This window comes from Homarus americanus, unplaced genomic scaffold (assembly GCF_018991925.1).
Source record: "Homarus americanus isolate GMGI-L3 unplaced genomic scaffold, GMGI_Hamer_2.0 scaffold7626, whole genome shotgun sequence".
In the NCBI taxonomy this organism is placed as follows: Eukaryota; Metazoa; Arthropoda; class Malacostraca; order Decapoda; family Nephropidae; genus Homarus; species Homarus americanus.
The window spans coordinates 3,703,161-3,721,242 of NW_024718273.1; the positions used below are offsets into that span (position 1 = coordinate 3,703,161).

Below are 18,082 nucleotides of genomic sequence, written 5' to 3' on the forward strand. Positions count from 1 at the left end.
TACTGTGATATCCTCTCTTAATGAGAGGTTCAAGACCTTGGGCGAGGTGAATGAAAAGTTCAAGGTATTGTTAGGGTTCACAGACATGTCTGACAAAGACATCGTCGATCACTGCCAAACCCTCAGCAACACGCTTACTCATGAGGGACACTCAGACATTGATGGAAGGGAACTGGCCATGGAGCTGCAGAGTGTCCTTGATTTGCCTTCCAAGAGAATGACAACAATGGATTTCGCACTTCCTGCATGAAAAGAAACTTACTGAAGTATTCCCGAACTTGTGGGTAGCTCTGCGGATCTGTGCAACTCTCCCTGTAACGGTGTTGGCAGCAGAGCGGAGCTTTTCTAAGTTAAAACTGATAAAAACTTATTTGCGGTTGCGATCCACAATGGCGCAGGAACGTCTTAGTGGGCTGGCCATCATCAGTGTGAACCATGCAGTGTCTAGGGAGTTATTGTGTGATGATGTAATTGACGAATTCGCTTGCAGGAAGTCAAGAAGAGTCAAGTTATAACTGTTATAAGCATGCACGTAGCAAAGAGGAGAAAACGGCGGAATCCAGAATGTCATGACATATGTTAATTGAATTGCTTATTATTTAAATACAATGGTAGTTTGATTTTGAGTGTTTTTTACAGTCACTTTTCATGCCATCATTTTATGTTGCTTGTATTGTACTTTTCTTTGGATATTCCACAGTTTAAGAGGATTTGCTAATTAATGTATGTATTAGCAAATTAAAATAGATCAGTGTAAGGTAAACAGTTTCTTCAATATGTTACCTTGATTACTTTGTGGGCAAACCCAATCGTGAAGTGGGGGGGGCATGGGGGCGCCAGCTGCAGTCCTGCTAAGGGCGCCAAATAGGCTGGCGCCGGCCCTGGTTCGGGGTATGCGGGTAGGACTGAAAGGGCTGAATATTATTAACACCTTATTTTAAATAATATCACAACTGGTAAATCATTATATCTTGTATGTCTTCCAGTCTGGCAGTTTTGTTAAGTAACACATGTTAAATGCCAGATACTAGATCAGTTGTGTCTTTCATGGACTGCCAGTACTGTAGTTAATAAAGCTACAGGTAGTGCTGGGATGGCCTAAAGTTGTGGGTGGTCACTGTTTGTTATGCCGTATTAATTTTAGATGATACTGTTCATTGATGTTAACATAATATTGTCATTATTATTTACTTAAAATAGGTGGATAAACATACTGTGAATGCAAAGAGAATCAAGTCCCTCCTTCTCCGCCTCGCACTGAAAGAAAACACAGCTTATGGTGAACGCAGAATATACATCCAGCTACCAGAGGAGTCAGATCATTGTAATCACAAAACTCCGGTAAGTGGTCCTTTTGTCCTTAGGAAAAATGTGTCTCACTGTCTTTTGAGAAATTACTTATCAGTAAATAAATTATTCACTATTATAGGTTCCCCACATTGGAAAGATAATAAAGCTTTAAGTGCTTGTCTGTCATTAATTGTTCCCAAATAGTGAAGAAACTTTTAAGAAAATAATCATTTGGTATCATGATCACCTCTACATGCAAAGAGAAACTACAGTAATATGTTGCTATAGTGGGCTGATTATTACATAGGATAGTCCAGATCAATGTAAATTCTTACAAAATTAATTATTTTCTGTCATATGATCCTTCAACTTCATTGTACTGTACAGTGTGATCTCATGCATCCAAACTTGTTAAATCATGTAAAGAGCTCACCTTACTGTAAGTGATATAAGTATTTGTTATCTACAGGGTGAGTCAAAAGTCTCCATACACAGACAAAATGATCACTTTATTCTACAATCACTTGTAAGTCACAAAATATGCTCTATCCGGCCACCATTACACTGAATGCACATACGGATGTATTCCTCCCACTCATGGCAAATGCGCCATGAGTAAAGGAAAGGATAGTAAAAATTAAGTTTAATACTTACATTGAAACCTGGGACTGGTTTGCCTGTAGAGATGGGCATTTGTAGGCATGACAGAGTCTTTATTAGGATTTAACTGAAGATGGTGATGATGATGTAGATGTTAATAGGATTGGTTCTGGAGAATCTGCTGAGGTAAAAGGAACTGGTTCTGGAGTTGATGGGAGTTGCTCTAGAGATGCTGCAGAGGTTGATGGAACTGGTTCTGTAGATACTGCAGAGGTTGATGGGAGTGGTTTTGGCTGCCTTTCGACTTTCTTAAAAACCTTTTCAAGGGATGGTTGAATTCAAACTTTTTCTTCTCCTCATAAATCTCTCTCTAGCATCAAAGACATTCAGTAATACCTCTATGAACCTTGGTGAATCTTGCTATGTTGGTATCTTGCTGATCAAATTTAAACAATCCTTCTTCAATAAGCCTGAAACCATCTGCCTTTTATTTTGTAATGAATCGCTTTGGTTCTTGAGTTTCAGCTTCCTCTACATCCTCTGACAAAATTTGCTTCTACAGTTTAATCATGTCCTCATTGCTTGATTCTTCAGCATGAGACTCAAGCACCTGTGTGACATCATCCTCATGAATATCAAGCTGGAGTTAGTTCCCAAGGTCTACCACTGTCTGTATCACTTCCCCAACATCATTTTCAAAACCCTTGAAATCATAGACAAACTGTGGGCAGAGTTTTTTGAAAACACCATTCATATTGGTTTCTTTTACCTCTGCCCATGAATCTACAATGTTTTTCACTGCACACAGCATCATAAATGTTGTATGACTTCCAAATTTCTTTAAAGTCCTACCCTCTTTTCGTTCTGTTGCCCTGATAGCTTGAGCAAATGTCCTTCTCAGATAATATGCTTTAAATGAAGCAATAATTCCCTGGTCCATCGACTGTAAAACATACAGTATGTTGTGTTTGGAGGCAGGTACACAACCTTAATGTTTGGGTGAACATTATCTTAAAATGGAGGATGGCCAGGTGTATTGTCAAGAACCAATAAAATTTTGAAAGGTATTGACTTTGAAATACAATATCACTCCACTTCTGGCACAAAATGATTTAGGTACCAGTCTTCAAAAAGGGCCAATGTAACCCAAGCCTTCTTATTAGATTTCTAGATAACTGGAAGTGCTGCCTTGAAAACACCTTTCAAAGCTCTAGGATTTTCTGACTACTAGACAAGCAAAGGTTTTAGTTTGTAGTCCCCAGCAGTATGGTCAACCTCTCCTTGGCAGCTTTATACCTTGGTGCTGTTTTTTCTTGTTTTGAAAAGTACATGCATTCGGCCATCCTTTTCCAAAATAAATCAGTCTCATCAATATTAAAAACTTACTTGGCACAATAACCCCCTTCTTTAATTATTTTAGCTAAAGCAGCAGGAAATTCACTTGCTGCAACTTCATCCACACTAGCTGCTTCACCCTGCACTTTACTGTTATGGAAGTTTGCCCTTGCCTTGAACCAGTTAAAGCAGCTCTTACTCGCAACAAAATCTTACCCTCACTTTCATCACCACATTTAGCAAGCAAGGTTCTCGCTTTTTCCTGAATCAAGGCTAGACTTAGAAGCAAGCGCCATTGATATTGATCTTCTACCCATATCACTAACAATCTTTCCATTTCAATTAACAATCCACTTCCTTGTTTTGTTATCACAGTTGATTGCATTGGTGTTGATCCTATTACATGTTCAAGAATTTTTTGTTTGTCTTTCAAAAATTTTCTGACCTTTGACCAACTGAAGCCCAACACTTTTCCAATGACTGAGGATGTTTTGCCTTTTTTAGAACATTTAATTACATCAACTTTCACTTCCATTGTAATTGTTTTCCTTTTCTTGGATGCACTATTGTCACTTGCATCAGGTTTGCATGTGAGGCCATAATGAGAGCCGAAAAAGAGTTAATATGCCAAAAACAACTGTTTGCACTACACGTTACTGAGTGTAAGGTGTACTGTACTGATGTTTCCTCAAGGCGCGTGGCTGGGTGATGCATTATTCCCTACCCGCCACTCTGCCTCACCGCTACGTCACGCAAACTGGTTCTCGTACATTAATACCATGAACCAGTTGTACCTATGTTTGATTCTTAAAATAATTGACCTTATGGGACCTTGTTTATATTGGCGGGTGTTCGTAAGTCGGACGTTTGTAAGTCGGGGATCCCCTGTATTGCTTTTAGTTCAGCAGGAAATTTTTTAGCAGCCTCAGTATCAGCACTGTTTACTTCACCTACCATCTTAATGATGTGTAGGTTTGAACGTCTCTTGAAATGCTCAAACCACACTTTGCTGGCATTAAAGGGCTTTTCATCAGAGCTACCACCTTCTTCTTGGCTTAAATCTGTATACAGACTCTTGGCCTTCTCCTTAATAACCATTGTGTTAATGAGCACATTTTGCTTGGTCTGGTTCTCTATCCTTACACTGAGTAGGCATTCCATTTTTCTCATTGCATCACTACGATGAAAATAAAGTGTATGAGCTGTCAGTTAAACAGTTTATTGAAAAAGTTCTGCAGCTAGAGGACTGAAAATATACAGTTGACAGAAATGACTAACTACATAATTATGTTGACATGTCATAAGCACAGACAAACACACACCTGGCATATTTTTGTTCTATTATTTAATATTTTATATTATTTATGATGAAACATATACCATAAGAGGCTGATCATGCGAGAATACTGTTTAATAAAGAATAAATAAAAAAAAATTGCAATCGTGGCAATGGCATCCCCCCACTAGCATGTTTATACATAAAGTTGATCTCTTAGCCATTAGCTCTTGTTAGGCCTATATCAAATCTGATTATACCACTGTACGGTATACCCATTAAAGATAATACAGGTTACATTATATATTTTAATAATAAATAAGGTAATATATTTTATATAATTTTTTTTATAATGAACTGTCATTATACCATTGCATATAGAGAGATGAGCTCCTGATGACAATTGAAGGGTAATGTATCTTTACTAATTAATGAATAACAAATAAATAATGTACAGTGATCCCTCGGTTAACGAGCGCCTCGGCTAATGAGATTTCGGTTAACGAATTACCTTCCATAAGATTCTTAACTTCGGTTAACGAGCATTCCCTCGATTAACGAATTCCTTATGAGCGCCCCTCAACATGTTTTCAATTGCACACCAGCTGTCGTATTAGTCCGCCAATACAGTAATCGTTTCTAGGGCTTAAATTCCTTACCATTTTAGTAAATATCAAGAAGGTTGTCCTATTCAATCATTTTAAAAGTTTTATCTTAAATTTTTTAGTAATTTTAACAATTATTGAACATAATTGAAGTACAGGAAACTAGTTTTATGCGCGCCAAACAGCCTGTCAACACACCAAACAGGCGTCAGTCTCTGTGTCTTTTCAGTGGAAGTAACATCTTGCTTCAGACTCTCTTCAACATAAATGCTTTTTTTCTGTGTTTTTAGTCAAATTATTGGTCATTTTTAAATTTATTTTGCATATTGATGATATATAGCGCAGTGCAGTGTTAATTTAAAGAAAATATTCTTTATTTACAGCAATTAAACTTAAAATATCACATGTTGAAATTGTTTTTGAATCCAGCATGGGTCCCAAGAAATCTAGAAAAGCGATTTCAATTCAGATGAAACAGGAAATAATTAAGAAACATGAAGAAGGCATCAGAACAAATGTGCTAAGCAAAGAATATGGCATGTCGACATCAACTGTGTCGACAATTCTTGCACAGAAAGACAAATTCAAGGAAGTGAAAGTGAGAGACAAATCTACCAGAGTGTTCAAAGGTAGATCCCTAATAGCAGAAACAGAGGTTACTTCTCATTTGGATTAGGGAAAAACAGATGAAAGGATATTCAGTTTCTACTGAATTTATTTGTGAAAGAGCCAGGGAATATACAAACATTTAAAGGTAGATCAACCTGGTTCTTCAGGCACAGACATTGAAAATTTTAGGGCCAGCAAGGGCTGGTTTGAAAAATTTAAGAAAAGAAGTGACATATTTAGTGTTGTTAGACATGGTGAAGCTGCCAGTGCTGATAAGGAAGGGACAGCAAAATTTTTAGTGGAATTTCAAGAACTGATGGATATAGAAAATTATCTTCCACAGCAAGTGTTCAGTATGGACGAAACTGGGCTGTTTTGTGGAAAAAGATGCCCAAAAGGACATTCATCACCAGAGATGAAGCCTCTTTACCTGGGCATAAACCCATGAAAGACCGCCTCACTCTATTGCTTGGTGTCAATGCTTCAGGGGATTTCCAACTGAAGCCTATGCTTGTCTACCACTCTGAGAACCCCAGGGTGTTCAAGCAACAAAAAGTGGTAAGAGGACAACTTGGAGTTTATTGGAAATCCAACCGTAAGGCATGGGTGACAAGACAGCTCTTTAATGAATGGGCTGTTGAGGGTTTTGCCCTTCTGTGAAGAGCTACCTAACCACCAATAAACTCCCTTTAAAGGCTCTTCTCATGGATTATGGGATTATGCCCCTGGTCATGACCCTCAACTTGCCAGAACTTTGGAGTCTCACTTTGACTTTGTCAAAGTGTTGTTTTTGCCTCCAAACACTACATCAATCATAGTCAGTGGACCAGAATGAGATCAGCAACTTTAAGAAGCTGTACATGAAGAAAATTTTCATGAGGTGTCATCAGGCAACTTCCACTGATCCTGAACTAACACTGGCACAGTTCTGGAAGACACAGCTTAACATCCAGGAGGCTGAAAAATTGATTGTGTCCTCATGGCAAAAAGTCTCCACTAGAACCCTCAATTCTTCATGGAAAGCACTGTGGCCATCAGTAGTCCATGATTTTGAGGGATTTCAGGATGAAAGAGAGGTACACCAGGAGATTGTGTCCATTGGTCAGTCATTGTGCCTTGAAGTGGAGGAGGATGATGTAGAAGAGCTTGTGATGTCTCATGAGCAGGAACTTACTCCAGATTACTTGCAGCAACTGGATGAGATGTTAGAGGCTGACAGTGGTGAGGAGGAAACGGCAAGTGATGACCATATGTCAACTTCAGAGTTGAAAGATGTTGTTTAACCACTGGGAGAAGTTCAGGAAACTGGCTTCAAGGCTCCCAGATGTGGAATAATCTGAACTAGCTTTGTGTCATGTTGAGGACACAGTGGTCTCCTTCTTCAATCATCAGTTAATGATGAGGGAGGAAGATGTCCCACATACAAAAAATGACAGTTTCTTCAGTAAAAGGCAGCGGGTTCAAGATGCTGGCCTCAGCCTTCCACTTCAAGTAGAGATGTTCCTGGTGGAAATCCTCAGTCCAGGGATTCTAACATTTTTCATGGGAAGGTGACTCACCAAGAAACAGTAAAATGCTTCATCTCCACCTCCACTTCCTTCCTCTTCTCATACTCCTCCTCCTCCCCATTAAAATCTCATCAGCATCATCATCCAGGAGCCTTCTCACATACCTCAAAGTGATGTACTTCCTTGTATACACAATGACTTAGAGCAATTTTTCAGTGACTAGAACCAAATGCCAAAACCCATTTATAAAACAATAGTTTGATTAACGCATTTTTCAGTTAACAGGCAACCTTCTAAAGATAGATTATTTCTTTTCTCGGTAACGAGGACCTGTACTGCACAATATTGTATATGAATGACAGTCTTAGGAGAATGAGTGGCATGCGGTGAGATGCAGTGGAAGTGGAGGGAGGGACACGACCTTTGTGGCGAGGGTCCTGTGGTCACTCTCCCCCTGCCCTCCTCCTCTTCCCACCCTCCCTGGCCTGACCACCCGACCTGCCCTGACCACCCACCCCGCCCTAACCACCGACCCCGCCCTAACCACCGACTCCGCCCTAACCACTGACCCCGCCCCTGACTGACCCAGCCCTGACCACCCACCCCCACAAAGGTCATGCCATCGCCTCCTGTTCTAATTATGTTATAGAGATAAATTTGATTTAATGATCCTGAATAAATTGTATCATTAACGACTGTCATTTGATTAATAGTAGTGACGATTGTAGTTTGAGACGAAGTGCGTGTGTTGGTGGGAGGGAGTGCGTGTGTGCGTGATGTTGGGGTGTATGGGTGGTGGTGGGGGTGTGTGAATGATGTTGTGGGGTGTGTGTGGATGTTGGGGTGTGTATATGTGATGTTGAAGAGTGTGTGCATGAGTGTTTGATTTTGGGGTGTATAATAATAATAAATAATAATAATAAACGGTTTTGAAAAAGTTTACCTAGAAGGCTGAAAATATACATTGGACATAAATGACTTATTACATACATTGGTGGTTTAACAAAAGCCTTCATTAGAGAGTGAAGGAACATACAGTGAACATACAGATTAATGTTTACTACGTAGATCATGTGAGCTGAGGTGTTGAACAGCGAACCACGAGTGTAGTAACTCCCTCACAGATGGGTGGTGTTGGGGGTGTGTGGGTGGTGTTGGGGGTGTGTGGGTGGTGTTGGGGGTGTATGGGTGGTGTTGGGGTGTGGGTGGTGTTGGGGGTGTGTGGGTGATGTTGGGGTGTGTGGATGGTGTTGGGGTGTGTTGGTGTTGGGGGTGTGTGGATGGTGTTGGGGGGTGTGTGGGTGGTGTTGTGAGGAGAGTGGGTGGTGCTAGGGTGTGTGTGGGTGTGGGGTTGAGGTGGGTGGGTGGTGTTGGGGTGTGTGGCTGGTGTTGGGGGTGTGGGTGGTGTTGGGGTGGGTGGGTGGTGCTGGGTTGTGTGTGGGTGGTGTTGGGGTGGGTGGGTGGTGTTGGGTTTGTGTGGGTGGTGTTGGGGGTGTGTGTGGTGTTGGGGGTGTGTGTGTGTGGTGTTGGGTGTGTGGGTGGTGTTGGGGGTGTGTGGGTGGTGTTGGGGTGTGTGGGTGGTGTTGGGGGTGTGTGGGTGGTGTTAGGGGTGTGTGGGTGGTGTGTTGGTGGTGTTGGGTGTGTGTGGGTGGTGTTAGAGGTGTGTGGGTGGTGTTGGGGGTGTGTGGGTGGTGTTAGGGGTGTTTGATTGATTTTATTTTGCAGCCAGCTACCTTATGTGCACCCCACACTCATCCTGTGTGGCCAAAAGGATTACAGTTAGGGTTTACAAAGGGTCATAATATTAACCCCTGTCAGGATATTATGGCACTGAAAGTTACACGATATTTCATTTACATTATTTGTTTAGTTCTATACATAAAGTAACTTATTCACAAATGCGTGAGGACAGTGTGAGGCAGTATGTCTGGCCTCACACTTGGTGGTGTTGGGGATGTGTGTGTGTGTTGTTGGTGGCGTTGGGGAAGTGTGCAGTGTGGGTGGTGTTGGGGATGTGTGTGTGTGTGGTGGTGTTGGGGATGTGTGTGTGTGGTGGTGTTTGGGGATGTGTGTGTGTGGGTGGGTGGTGTTGGGGGTGTGTGGTGGTGTGGGTGTGTGTGTGTGTGTGTGGGTGTGTTGGGGTGTGTGCGTGTGGGTGGTGTTGGGGTGTGTGTTGGTGTTGGGGTGTGTGTGTTGGTGGTGTTGGGGTGTGTGTTGGTGTTGGGGGTGTGTGTGTGGGTGGTGTTGGGGTTGTGTGTGTTGGTGGTTTTGGGGGTGTGTGTGTGGTGGTGTTGGGGGTGTGTGTGTGTTGTTGGTGTTATGGGGATGTGTGTGTGTGTGTGTGTGTTGGTGGTTTGGGGGCGTGCGTGTGTGGGTTGTGTTGGGGTGTGTGTGTGTTGGTGGTGTTGGGTGTGTGGCATGTGTGTTCGTGGTTTAGGGGTCTCTTAATGGTGTTGTTGGTGGTTTAAGAGTTGTGTGATAGTATTATTGGGTGGTGTTGGGGATGTGTGTGTGGGTGGGTGGTGTTGGGGGTGTGTGGGTGGGTGGTGTTGGGGGTGTGTGTGTGGGTGGTGTTTGGGGGCGTGAATCACAGTGTGGTGCTATGGGGACTGTGTGGAGTGGTGTTAGATTGTATTGTCCAATGTGGGTGGTGTTGAGGGGTGTGTGGGTGGGTGGTGTTGGGGTGTGTTAATGTGTTGGTGGGCGTGTTCAGGGTGTGTGTGGGTGGCCCAGAACTGTGTGTGTTGGTGGTTTTAGGGTCTGTGTGTTGGTGGTGTTCAGGGGTGTGTGTGGTGAACCAGGGGTGTGTGTGGGTGGTGTTCAGGGGTGTGTGTGTGGGGTGGTCAGGGTGTGTGTGTGGGTGGTGTTGGGGTGTGTGTGTTGGTGGTTTGGGGTGTGTTGGTGGTTTTAGGTGTGTGTGTTGGTGGTTTGGGGTGTGTGTGTGTGTGTGGTGGTGTTCTCTAGGGGTGTGTGTGGGTGGTGTGGTGTTGGGGTGTTGTGTGTGTTGGTGGTTTTGGGGTGTCAAGCCAGATTGGAGTGGTGTTGGGGGTGTGTGTTGAAGTAGTGTTCAGGTGTGTGTGTGGGTGGTGTTGGTGTGTGTGTTGGGTTTTGGGGTGTGGGTGGGTGGTGTTGGAGTGTGTGTGTGTTGGTGGTTTGAGGTGTGTGGTGGGTGTTGGGGGTGTGTGTGTTGATTGGTTTAGGTGTGTGTGTGTGGTGGTTTTAGGGGTGTGTGTGGTGGTGTTCAGGGGTGTGTGTGGGTGGTGGTGTTGGGGGTGTGTGTGTGGGTGGTGTTCTAGGGTGTGTGGGTGGGTGTGTGTTGGGGTGTGTGTGTGTTGGTGGTTTAGGGTGTGTGGGTGGGTGGTGTTGGGGTGTGGGTGGGTGGTGTTCAGGAGTGTGTGGGTGGGTGGTGTTGGGGTGTGTGTGTTCAGTGGTTTTGGGGTGTGTGTGGGTGGGTGGTGTTGGGGAGGTGTGTGTGTGGCCAGGTGGTGTTCAGGGTGTTGCTGGTGGGTGGTGTTGGGGTGTGTGTGTTGGTGGTTTTGAATGTGTGTGGTGGTGTTGGGGGGTGTGTGTGTGGGTGGTGTGGGGGTGTGTGTGTGGGCTGGTGGTGTTAGGTGTGTGTGTGTGTGGGTGGTGTTGGGGAGTGTGTGTGGGTGGTGTTGGGGGTGTGTGTGTGTTGGTGGTTTAGGGGTCTGTGTGTGGTTTTGGGGTGTGTGTGTTGTGGTGGTTTTGGGGTGTGTGTGGGTGGTGTTGGGGGTGTGTGTGTGTGTGTGTGGGTGGTGTTGGGGTGTGTGTGTGTGGGTGGTGTTGGGGTGTGTGTGTGTGGGTGGTGTTGTTGGGGTGTGTGTGGGTGTGTGGTGTTGGGGTCTCTTGTGTGTGTTGTTTGGTTTGGGGGTGTGTGTGTTGTGTGAGGTGGTTTTGAGGGTGTGTGTGTGTGGGTGGTGTTGGGGGTGTGTGTGTGGGTGGTGGGGGTGTGTGTGTGTGTGTGGGTGGTGGTGTTGGGGTCTGTGTGTTGGTGGTTTTGGGGTGTGTGTGTTGTTGTGGTGGTTTGGGGTGTGTGTGTGGGTGTGGGGGTGTGTGTGTGTGTGTGTGTGTGGGTGGTGTTGGGTGTGTGTGGGTGGTGTTGGGGATTGTGTGTGTGGGTGGTGTTGGGGGTGTGTGTGTGTGTGGTGGTTTGGGGTGTGTGTGTGGGTGGTGTTCAGGTGTGTGTGTTTGGTGGTTTGGGGAGTTGTGTGTGTGGAGTGGTGTTCAGGGGTGTGTGGGTGGAGTGGGTGTTGAAGTCCCAGTGTGTGTTGGTGGTTTTGGGGTGTGTGTGTTGGTGGTTTTGGGGGTGTGTGTGTGGGTGGTGTTCCCTGAGGTGTGTGGGTGGGTGGTGTTGGGGTGTGTGTGTTGTGGTGGTTTAAGTCTGTGTGTTGGTGGTTTTGGGGTGTGTGTGTGTGGGTGGTGTTGGGGTGTGTGTGTGTTGGTGTGGTGTTGGGGGTGTGTGTGTGTGTGTGTGTTGGTGGTTTTGCTCAGGGTGTGCGTGTGGGTTGTGTTGGAGTGTGTGTGTGTGTGTTGGTGGTGTGGGTGTGTGTGTGTTGTGGTGGTTTGGGGTCTGTGTGTTGTTGGTGGTGTTGGGGGTGTGTGTGTGGGTGAGGTGTTGAGAGGGATATTGTGGGTGGTGTTATGGATATGTGTGTGTTGTTTTAGAGGTGTGGGAGGTGTTAGGGGTGTGTGTGGTGCAGGTGGTGTTGGGGGTGTGTGTGTGGGTGGTGTTGGGGTGCGTGGTCGGTGGTGTTGGTGTGTGGGTGGTGTTGGGTTGTGTGTGTGTGGGTGGTGTTGGGGTGTGTGGGTGGGTGTGGTGTTGGGGTGTGTGGGTGGTGTTCGGGATGTGTGTGTGTGGGTGGTGTTGGGGTGTGTGTGTGTGTTGGTGGTGTTGGGGGGTGCGTGTGTTGGTGGTGTTCAGGGGTGCGTGTGTGTGGGTGGTGCAGGGGTGTGTGTGTGTTGTGGTGGTGGGGGTGTGTGTGTTGGTGGTGTTCCGAGGGGTGCGTGTGTGGTAGTGTTGAGGTGTGTGTGTGTTGGTGTGGTTTGGGGGTGTGTGGGTGGTGTTGGGGTGTGGCTGTGTGTTGGTGGTGTTCAGGGGTGCGTGTGTGTGGGTGGTGGGGTGTGTGTGTGGTGGTTTGGGGTGTGGGTGGTGTTGGGGTGTGTGTGTGTTGGTGGTTTGGGGTGTGTGTGGGCCAGGGGTGTGTGTGGGTGGTGTTGGGGTGTGTGTTGTTGGTGTGTTCGGGGTGCGTGTGGTGGTGTTGGGTGTGTGTGTGTGTGTGTTGGTGTGGTTTGGGGTTGTGTGTTGGGGTGTGTGTGTTGGTGGTGTTGGGGGTGTGTGTGTGTGTTTAGAGGTGGTTTAGAGTGTGTGGGTGGTGTTGGGGTAAACTGTTGTGTTAGTTAATTCCAGGGTGCACGTGTGGGTGGTGTTGGGGAATTGTGTGTGTGTGTTGGTGGTTTTGGGGGCCATGTGTGGGTAGTGTTGGTGTGTGTGTGTGTGTTGGTGGTTTGGGGGTGTGTGGGTGGTGTTGGGGTGTGTGTGTGTGTTGTTTGGTGTTCAGGGTGCATTAATGTGTGTGGGTGGTGTTGGGGTGTGTGTGTGTGTTGGTGGTTTGGGGTGTGTGTGGTGTTGGGTGTGTGTGTGTTGGTGGTGTGTGTGTGTGTGTTGAGTGGTGTTGCAGTGCGTGTGTGGGTGGTGTTGTTCAGGATGTGTGTGTGGGTGGTGTTGGGGGTGTGTGTGTGTGTTGGTGGTGTTCAGGGGTGCGTGTGGGTGTGGTGTTGGGGGTGTGTGTGTGTGTGTTGGTGGTTTTGGGGGGTGTGTGTGGTGGTGTTGGGGTGTGGTGGTTTGGGGTGTGTGTGTGTTGGTGGTGTTGGAGGTGTGTGGTTGGTTTGGGTTTGGTGTTGGGGGTGTGTTGGTGTGTGTGGGTGGTGTGTTGGGGGCTGTGTGCAGGTGTTTGAGGATGTGTGTGTTGGTGGTGTGTTGGAGGCTGTGTGCACGTTGGTGTTGGGGGTGTGAGTGTTGTGGTGGTGTTGGGGGTGTGTGTGTGTTGGTGGTGTTGGAGGTGTGTGTGTTGGTGGTTTAGAGTGTGTGTGTTGTGGTGGTGTTGGGGGTGTGTGTGCGTTGTTGGTGTGGGGTGTGTGTGTGTGTGTGTGGGTGTGTTGGGGGTGTGTGTGTTGTTGGTGGTGTTGGGGGTGTGTGTGTTGTGTGGTGGTGGTGTTGGGGTGTGTGTGTGGTGGTGTTTGGGGGTGTGTGTGTTGGGTGGGTGTTGGGGTGTGTGTGGCTGGGTGGTGTTGGGGGTGTGTGTGTGGGTGGTGTTGGGGTGTGTGTGTGGTGTTGGGGTGTGTGTGTTTGGTGTTGATTGTTGGGGGTGTTGTGTGTGTTGGTGGTGTTGGGGTGTGTGTGTTGGTGGTGTTGGGGTGTGTGTGTTGGTGGTGTTGGGGGTGTGTGTGTTGGAGGTGGTGTTGGGGTGTGTGTGTGGGTGGTGTTGGGGGGTGTGTGTGTTGGTCGTGTTGGGTGTGTGTGTGTGGGTGGTGGGGTGTGGGGGTGGTGTTGGGGTGTGTGGGTGGTGTTGGGGTGTGTGTGTGTGTGGGTGGTGTTGGGGTGTGTTTATTAATGTGGGTGTGGTGTTGGGGTGTAAGTGTTGAGTGGTGTTATGAGGTGTATGTGTGTTGGTGGTTTTGGGGGTGTGCGCGTTGTTGGTGTTGGGGGTGTGGGGTGGGTGGTGATGAGGGTGTGTGTGGGTGGTGGGGTTGTGTTATTATTGCGTTGTTGGGGTGTGTGTTGGTGGTGTTGAAGTTAACTGTGTGTGTTGGTGGTGTTGGGAGGTTATTATTGTGTTGGTGGTGTTGGGGTGTTATTGATGTTATTGGGTGGTGGGGTCGTAATATTAGTAATGGTGGTTTAGGGGAATTGTGCACAATGAATGTTAGGTAATGTGATATTAATGTGGATTTGTGTTAGGGAATTGTGTGTGGGTGGTGTTTGGGGGTGTGTGTGTGTGGTGGTTTTGGGGTGTGTGTGTGGGTGGTGTTGGGGGGCTGTGTGTGGGTTGTGTTGGGGTGTGTGTGTTGGTGGTTTGGGGTGTTTGTGTGGGTGGTGATGGTGTGTGTGTTGGTGGTGTTGGGGGTGTGTGAGTGTGTGTTGGTGGTGTTGGGGTGTGTGTGTGTGTTGGTGGTTTTGGGGGTGTGCGTGTGTGGGTTGTGGGGTGTGTGTGTTGGTGGTTTGCAGGGGTGTGTGTTGTTGTTGGGGGTGTGTGTGGGTGGTGTTGGGGTGTGTGAGTGTGTTGTTGGTGGTGTTGGGGTGTGTGTGTGTGTTGGTGGTTTTGGGGGGTGTGCGTGCAGGTTGTGTTGGGAGGTGTGTGTGTTGGTGGTGTTGGGGTGTGTGTGTGTGTTGGTGGTGTTGGGGAATTGTGTGTGTTGGTGGTGTTGGGGTCTGTGTGTTGGTGGTTTTGGGGGTGTGTCTGTGGTGGTGTTGGGGAATTGTGTGTGTGTGGGTGGTGTTGGGGTTAGTGGTGTGTGTGGTGTTGGGGTGTGTGTGTGGGTGGTGTTGGGGGGTGCGTGGGTCGGTGGTATTGAGGTGTGTGGGTGGTGTTGGGGTGTGTGTGTGGGTGGTGTTGAGGGTGTGTGGGTGGGTGGTGTTGAAGGTGTGTATGTGTGGGTGGTGTTCAGGGGTGTGTGTGTTGGTGGTTTCAGGGGGTGTGATTGGTGGTGTTGGAGGTGTGTGTGTGTGTCAGTGGTGTTGACGGAGGTGTGTGTGTGTTGTTGTGTTGGGGTGTGGTGTTGTGGTGGTGGTGTTGGGGGTGTGTGTGTTGTTGGTGTGTGTGTTGGTGGTGTTGGAGTGTGTGTTTGGTGGTGTTGGGGTTGGTGGTGTTGGAATATGTGGTTATGGTTTGGTGTGTGTGGGTGGTGTTGGGGTGTGGGTGGTGTTGGGGGTGTGTGTGGTGTTTGGATATGTGTGTGTGTGTTGTTTGCCCAGGGGTGCAGAGTGTTGGGGTGTGGGTGGGTGTGTTTGAGAGTGTGTGGGTGGGTGAGTGTTGGGATGTGTGGGTTGGTGGTGGTAGGGGTGTGTGTGTGGGTGGTGGGGGTGTGTGGGTGGGTGGTGCTGGGGGTGTGGGTGGTGGTGTTGGGGGTGGGTGGTGTTGGGGTGTGTGTGTGGGTGTTGGGGGTGTGTGTGGGTTGGTGGTGTTGGGGGCGGTGTGGGTGTGGATGGGACAGGATGTGTGGTTGGTGGTGTGGGTGTGTGTGTGTGGGTGTGGGGGTGTGTGGGTGTGTTGGGGTGTGTGGGTGGTGGTGTTGGGGTGGGTGGTGTTGAGGTGTGTGTGAGGGAATTGGTTGTTGGGGGTTGATGTGGCTGGTGTTGGGGTGTGTGGGTTGGTGGTGTGGGGCTGTTTGTGCGTGGTGTTAGGGGTGTTGATGGTGACTGTGGAGGTGTTGGGGAGTTGTGTGTGTGTGGGTGGTGTTGGGGATGTGTGTGTGGTGGTGTTGGGAATGGGTGTGTGGGTGGTGTTGGGATGTGTGTGTGGGCAGGTGGTGTTGGGGTGTGGGTGTGGGGTGGTGTTGGGGTTGTGTGTGTGTGGGTGGTGTTGGGGTGTGTGTGTTGGTGGTGTTAGGGGATGTGTGTGTGTTGTGGTGGCGTTGGGGGGTGTGTTGTGTGGGTGGTGTTGTTGGGGATGTGTGTGTGGGTGGTGTTGGGGATGTGTGTGTGGGTGTGTGTTGGGGATGTGTGTGTGGGTGGGTGGTGTTGGTGTGTGGGTGGTATTGGGTGTGTGTGTGTGTGTGTGTGGGTGGTGTTGGGGTGTGTGTGGGTGTGTGGGGTGTGTTAGTGGTGTTGGGGTGTGTGTGTGTTGTTGGGGTGTGTGTGTTGTTGGTGGTTGGTGTGTGGGTTGGGGTTGGTGTGTTGGTGGTTTGGGGTGTGTGTGTGTGTGGGTGGTGTTGGGGTGTGTGTTGGTGTTGGGGATGTGTGTGTGTGTGTGTTGGTGGTTTGGGGGCGTGCGTGTGGGTTGTGTTGGGGGTGTGTGTGTTGGTGGTGTTGGGTGTGTGTGTGTTCGTGGTTTGGGGTCTGTGTTGGTGGTTTTGGGGGTGTGTGTGTGGTGGTGTTGGGATGTGTGTGTGGGTGGTGGTGTTGGGGTGTGTGTGGGTGGTGTGGTTGGGTGTGTGTGGTGTTGGGGTGTGGGTCAGTGGTGCTGAGGATGTGTGGGTGGTGTTGGTGTGTGTGGGTGTTGGGGTGTGTGGGTGAGGTGTTGGGGACTGTGTGTTGTGGTGGTGTTCAGGTGTGTGTGTGTGGTGTTGGGGGGTTGTTGGCTGGGTGGTGTTGGGGTGTGTGTGTTGGTGGTGTTGGGGGTGTGTGGGTGTGGGTGTTGGGGTGTGTGTGTGGGTGGTGTTCTGGTGTGTGTGTGGGTGGTGTTCAGGGTGTGTGTCTGTGTGGGTGGTGTTGGGGTGTGTGGGTGGTGTTGGGGTGTGTGGGTGTGGGTGGTGTTGGGGTGTGTGTGTTGGTGGTGTTCAGGGGTGTGTGTGTGGGTGGTGTTGGGGTGTGTGTGTGTGTGTTGGTGGTTTTAAGGTGTGTGGGTGGTTTGGGGGTGTGTGGTGGGTGGTGTTGGGGTGTGTGTGTGTTGGTGGTGTTCGGGGTGTGTGTGTGGGTGGTGTTGGGGGTGTGTGTGGGTGGTGTTGGGGGTGTGTGTGTGTGGGTGGTGTTCAGGGGTGTGTGTGTTGGTTTTAGGGGTCTCTGTGTGTTGGTGAGGTGTTCTAAAGGGGTGTGTGGGTGGGTGGTGTTGGGGGTGTGTGTGTGGGTGGTGTTCAGGGGTGTGTGTGGGTGGTGTTCAGGGGTGTGGGTGTGTTGGTGTGTGTGGGTGGTGTTGGGGGTGTGTGGGTGGTGGTGTTGGGGTGGTGTGTTGGTGGTTCGGGGTGTGTGTGGGTGGTTGGGGTGTGTGGGTTGGTGGTTGGGGTGTGTGTTGGTTTCCCAGGGGTGTGTGTGGGTGGTTGTTGGGGTGTGTGTGTGTTTGGTGGTGTTCAGAAGGGTGTGTGTGTGGGTGTTCAGAATTGTGTGTGTGGGTGGTTTGGGGGTGTGTGGGTGGGTGGTGTTGCTGGGGTGTGTGTGTGTTGGTGGTGTTCAGGGGTGTGTGTGTGGGGTGGTGTGGGGTGTGTGTGTGTGTGTGTGTGGTTTACAGGGGGTGTGGGTGGTGGTGTTCAGGGATGTGTGTGTGGGTGGTGTTGGGGTGTGGGTGGTTTGGGGGTGTGTGGGTGGTGTTGGTGGGGATGTGTGGTTTGGGGTGTGTGGGTGTGTTGGGGTGTGTGTGTTGGTGGTTGTTCGGGGGTTGTGTTGGTTTGGGGTGGTTGGTTGGTGTTGGGGTGTGTGTGTGTGGTTTGGGGTGTGTGGGTGGGTGGTGTTCAGGGGTGTGTGTGTGGGTGGTGTTGGGGGGTGTGTGTGTGGTGGTTTGGGGGTGTGTGGGTGGGTGGTGTTCAGGGGTGTGTGTGTGTGGTGGTGTTGGGGGGTGTGTGGTGGTTTGGGGGTGTGTGGGTGGGTGTGGGGGTGTGTGTGTTGGTGGTGTTCAGGGTGTGTTGTGGTGGTTTGAGGTGTGGGTGGGTGGTGTTGGAGTGTGTGTGTTGGTGGTTTTTGGGGGGTGTGTGTGGGTGGTGTGTGGGGTGTGTGTGTGGTGGTGTTGGGGGTGTGTGTGTGGGTGGTGTTGGGGTGTGTGTGTGTGGGTGGTGTTAGGGTGTGTGTGTTGGTGGTTTTGGGGTGTGTTGTGGTGGTTTGGGGTGTGTGGGTTGGGTGGTGTTGAGAGTTAATGGGTGGTTTTGGGGTGTGTGGGTGGTGGTGTTGGTGTGTGTGTGTGGTGTTGGGGTTG

At 48.7% G+C, this 18,082-nt stretch overlaps 1 protein-coding gene across 2 annotated transcripts in view; it reads left to right on the forward strand.

Annotated features, from left to right (window-relative positions):
* The window catches only part of LOC121859378 (protein ANTAGONIST OF LIKE HETEROCHROMATIN PROTEIN 1-like), a gene marked incomplete in the record, with an annotated part of 151,949 nt that overhangs the window by 6,493 nt on the left and 127,374 nt on the right, over window positions 1-18,082 (forward strand). For both annotated transcript variants that reach the window (XM_042356156.1, XM_042356157.1), the window contains 1 exon segment: window positions 1,201-1,341. In XM_042356156.1, coding sequence (XP_042212090.1) covers window positions 1,201-1,341 — 141 coding nt within the window.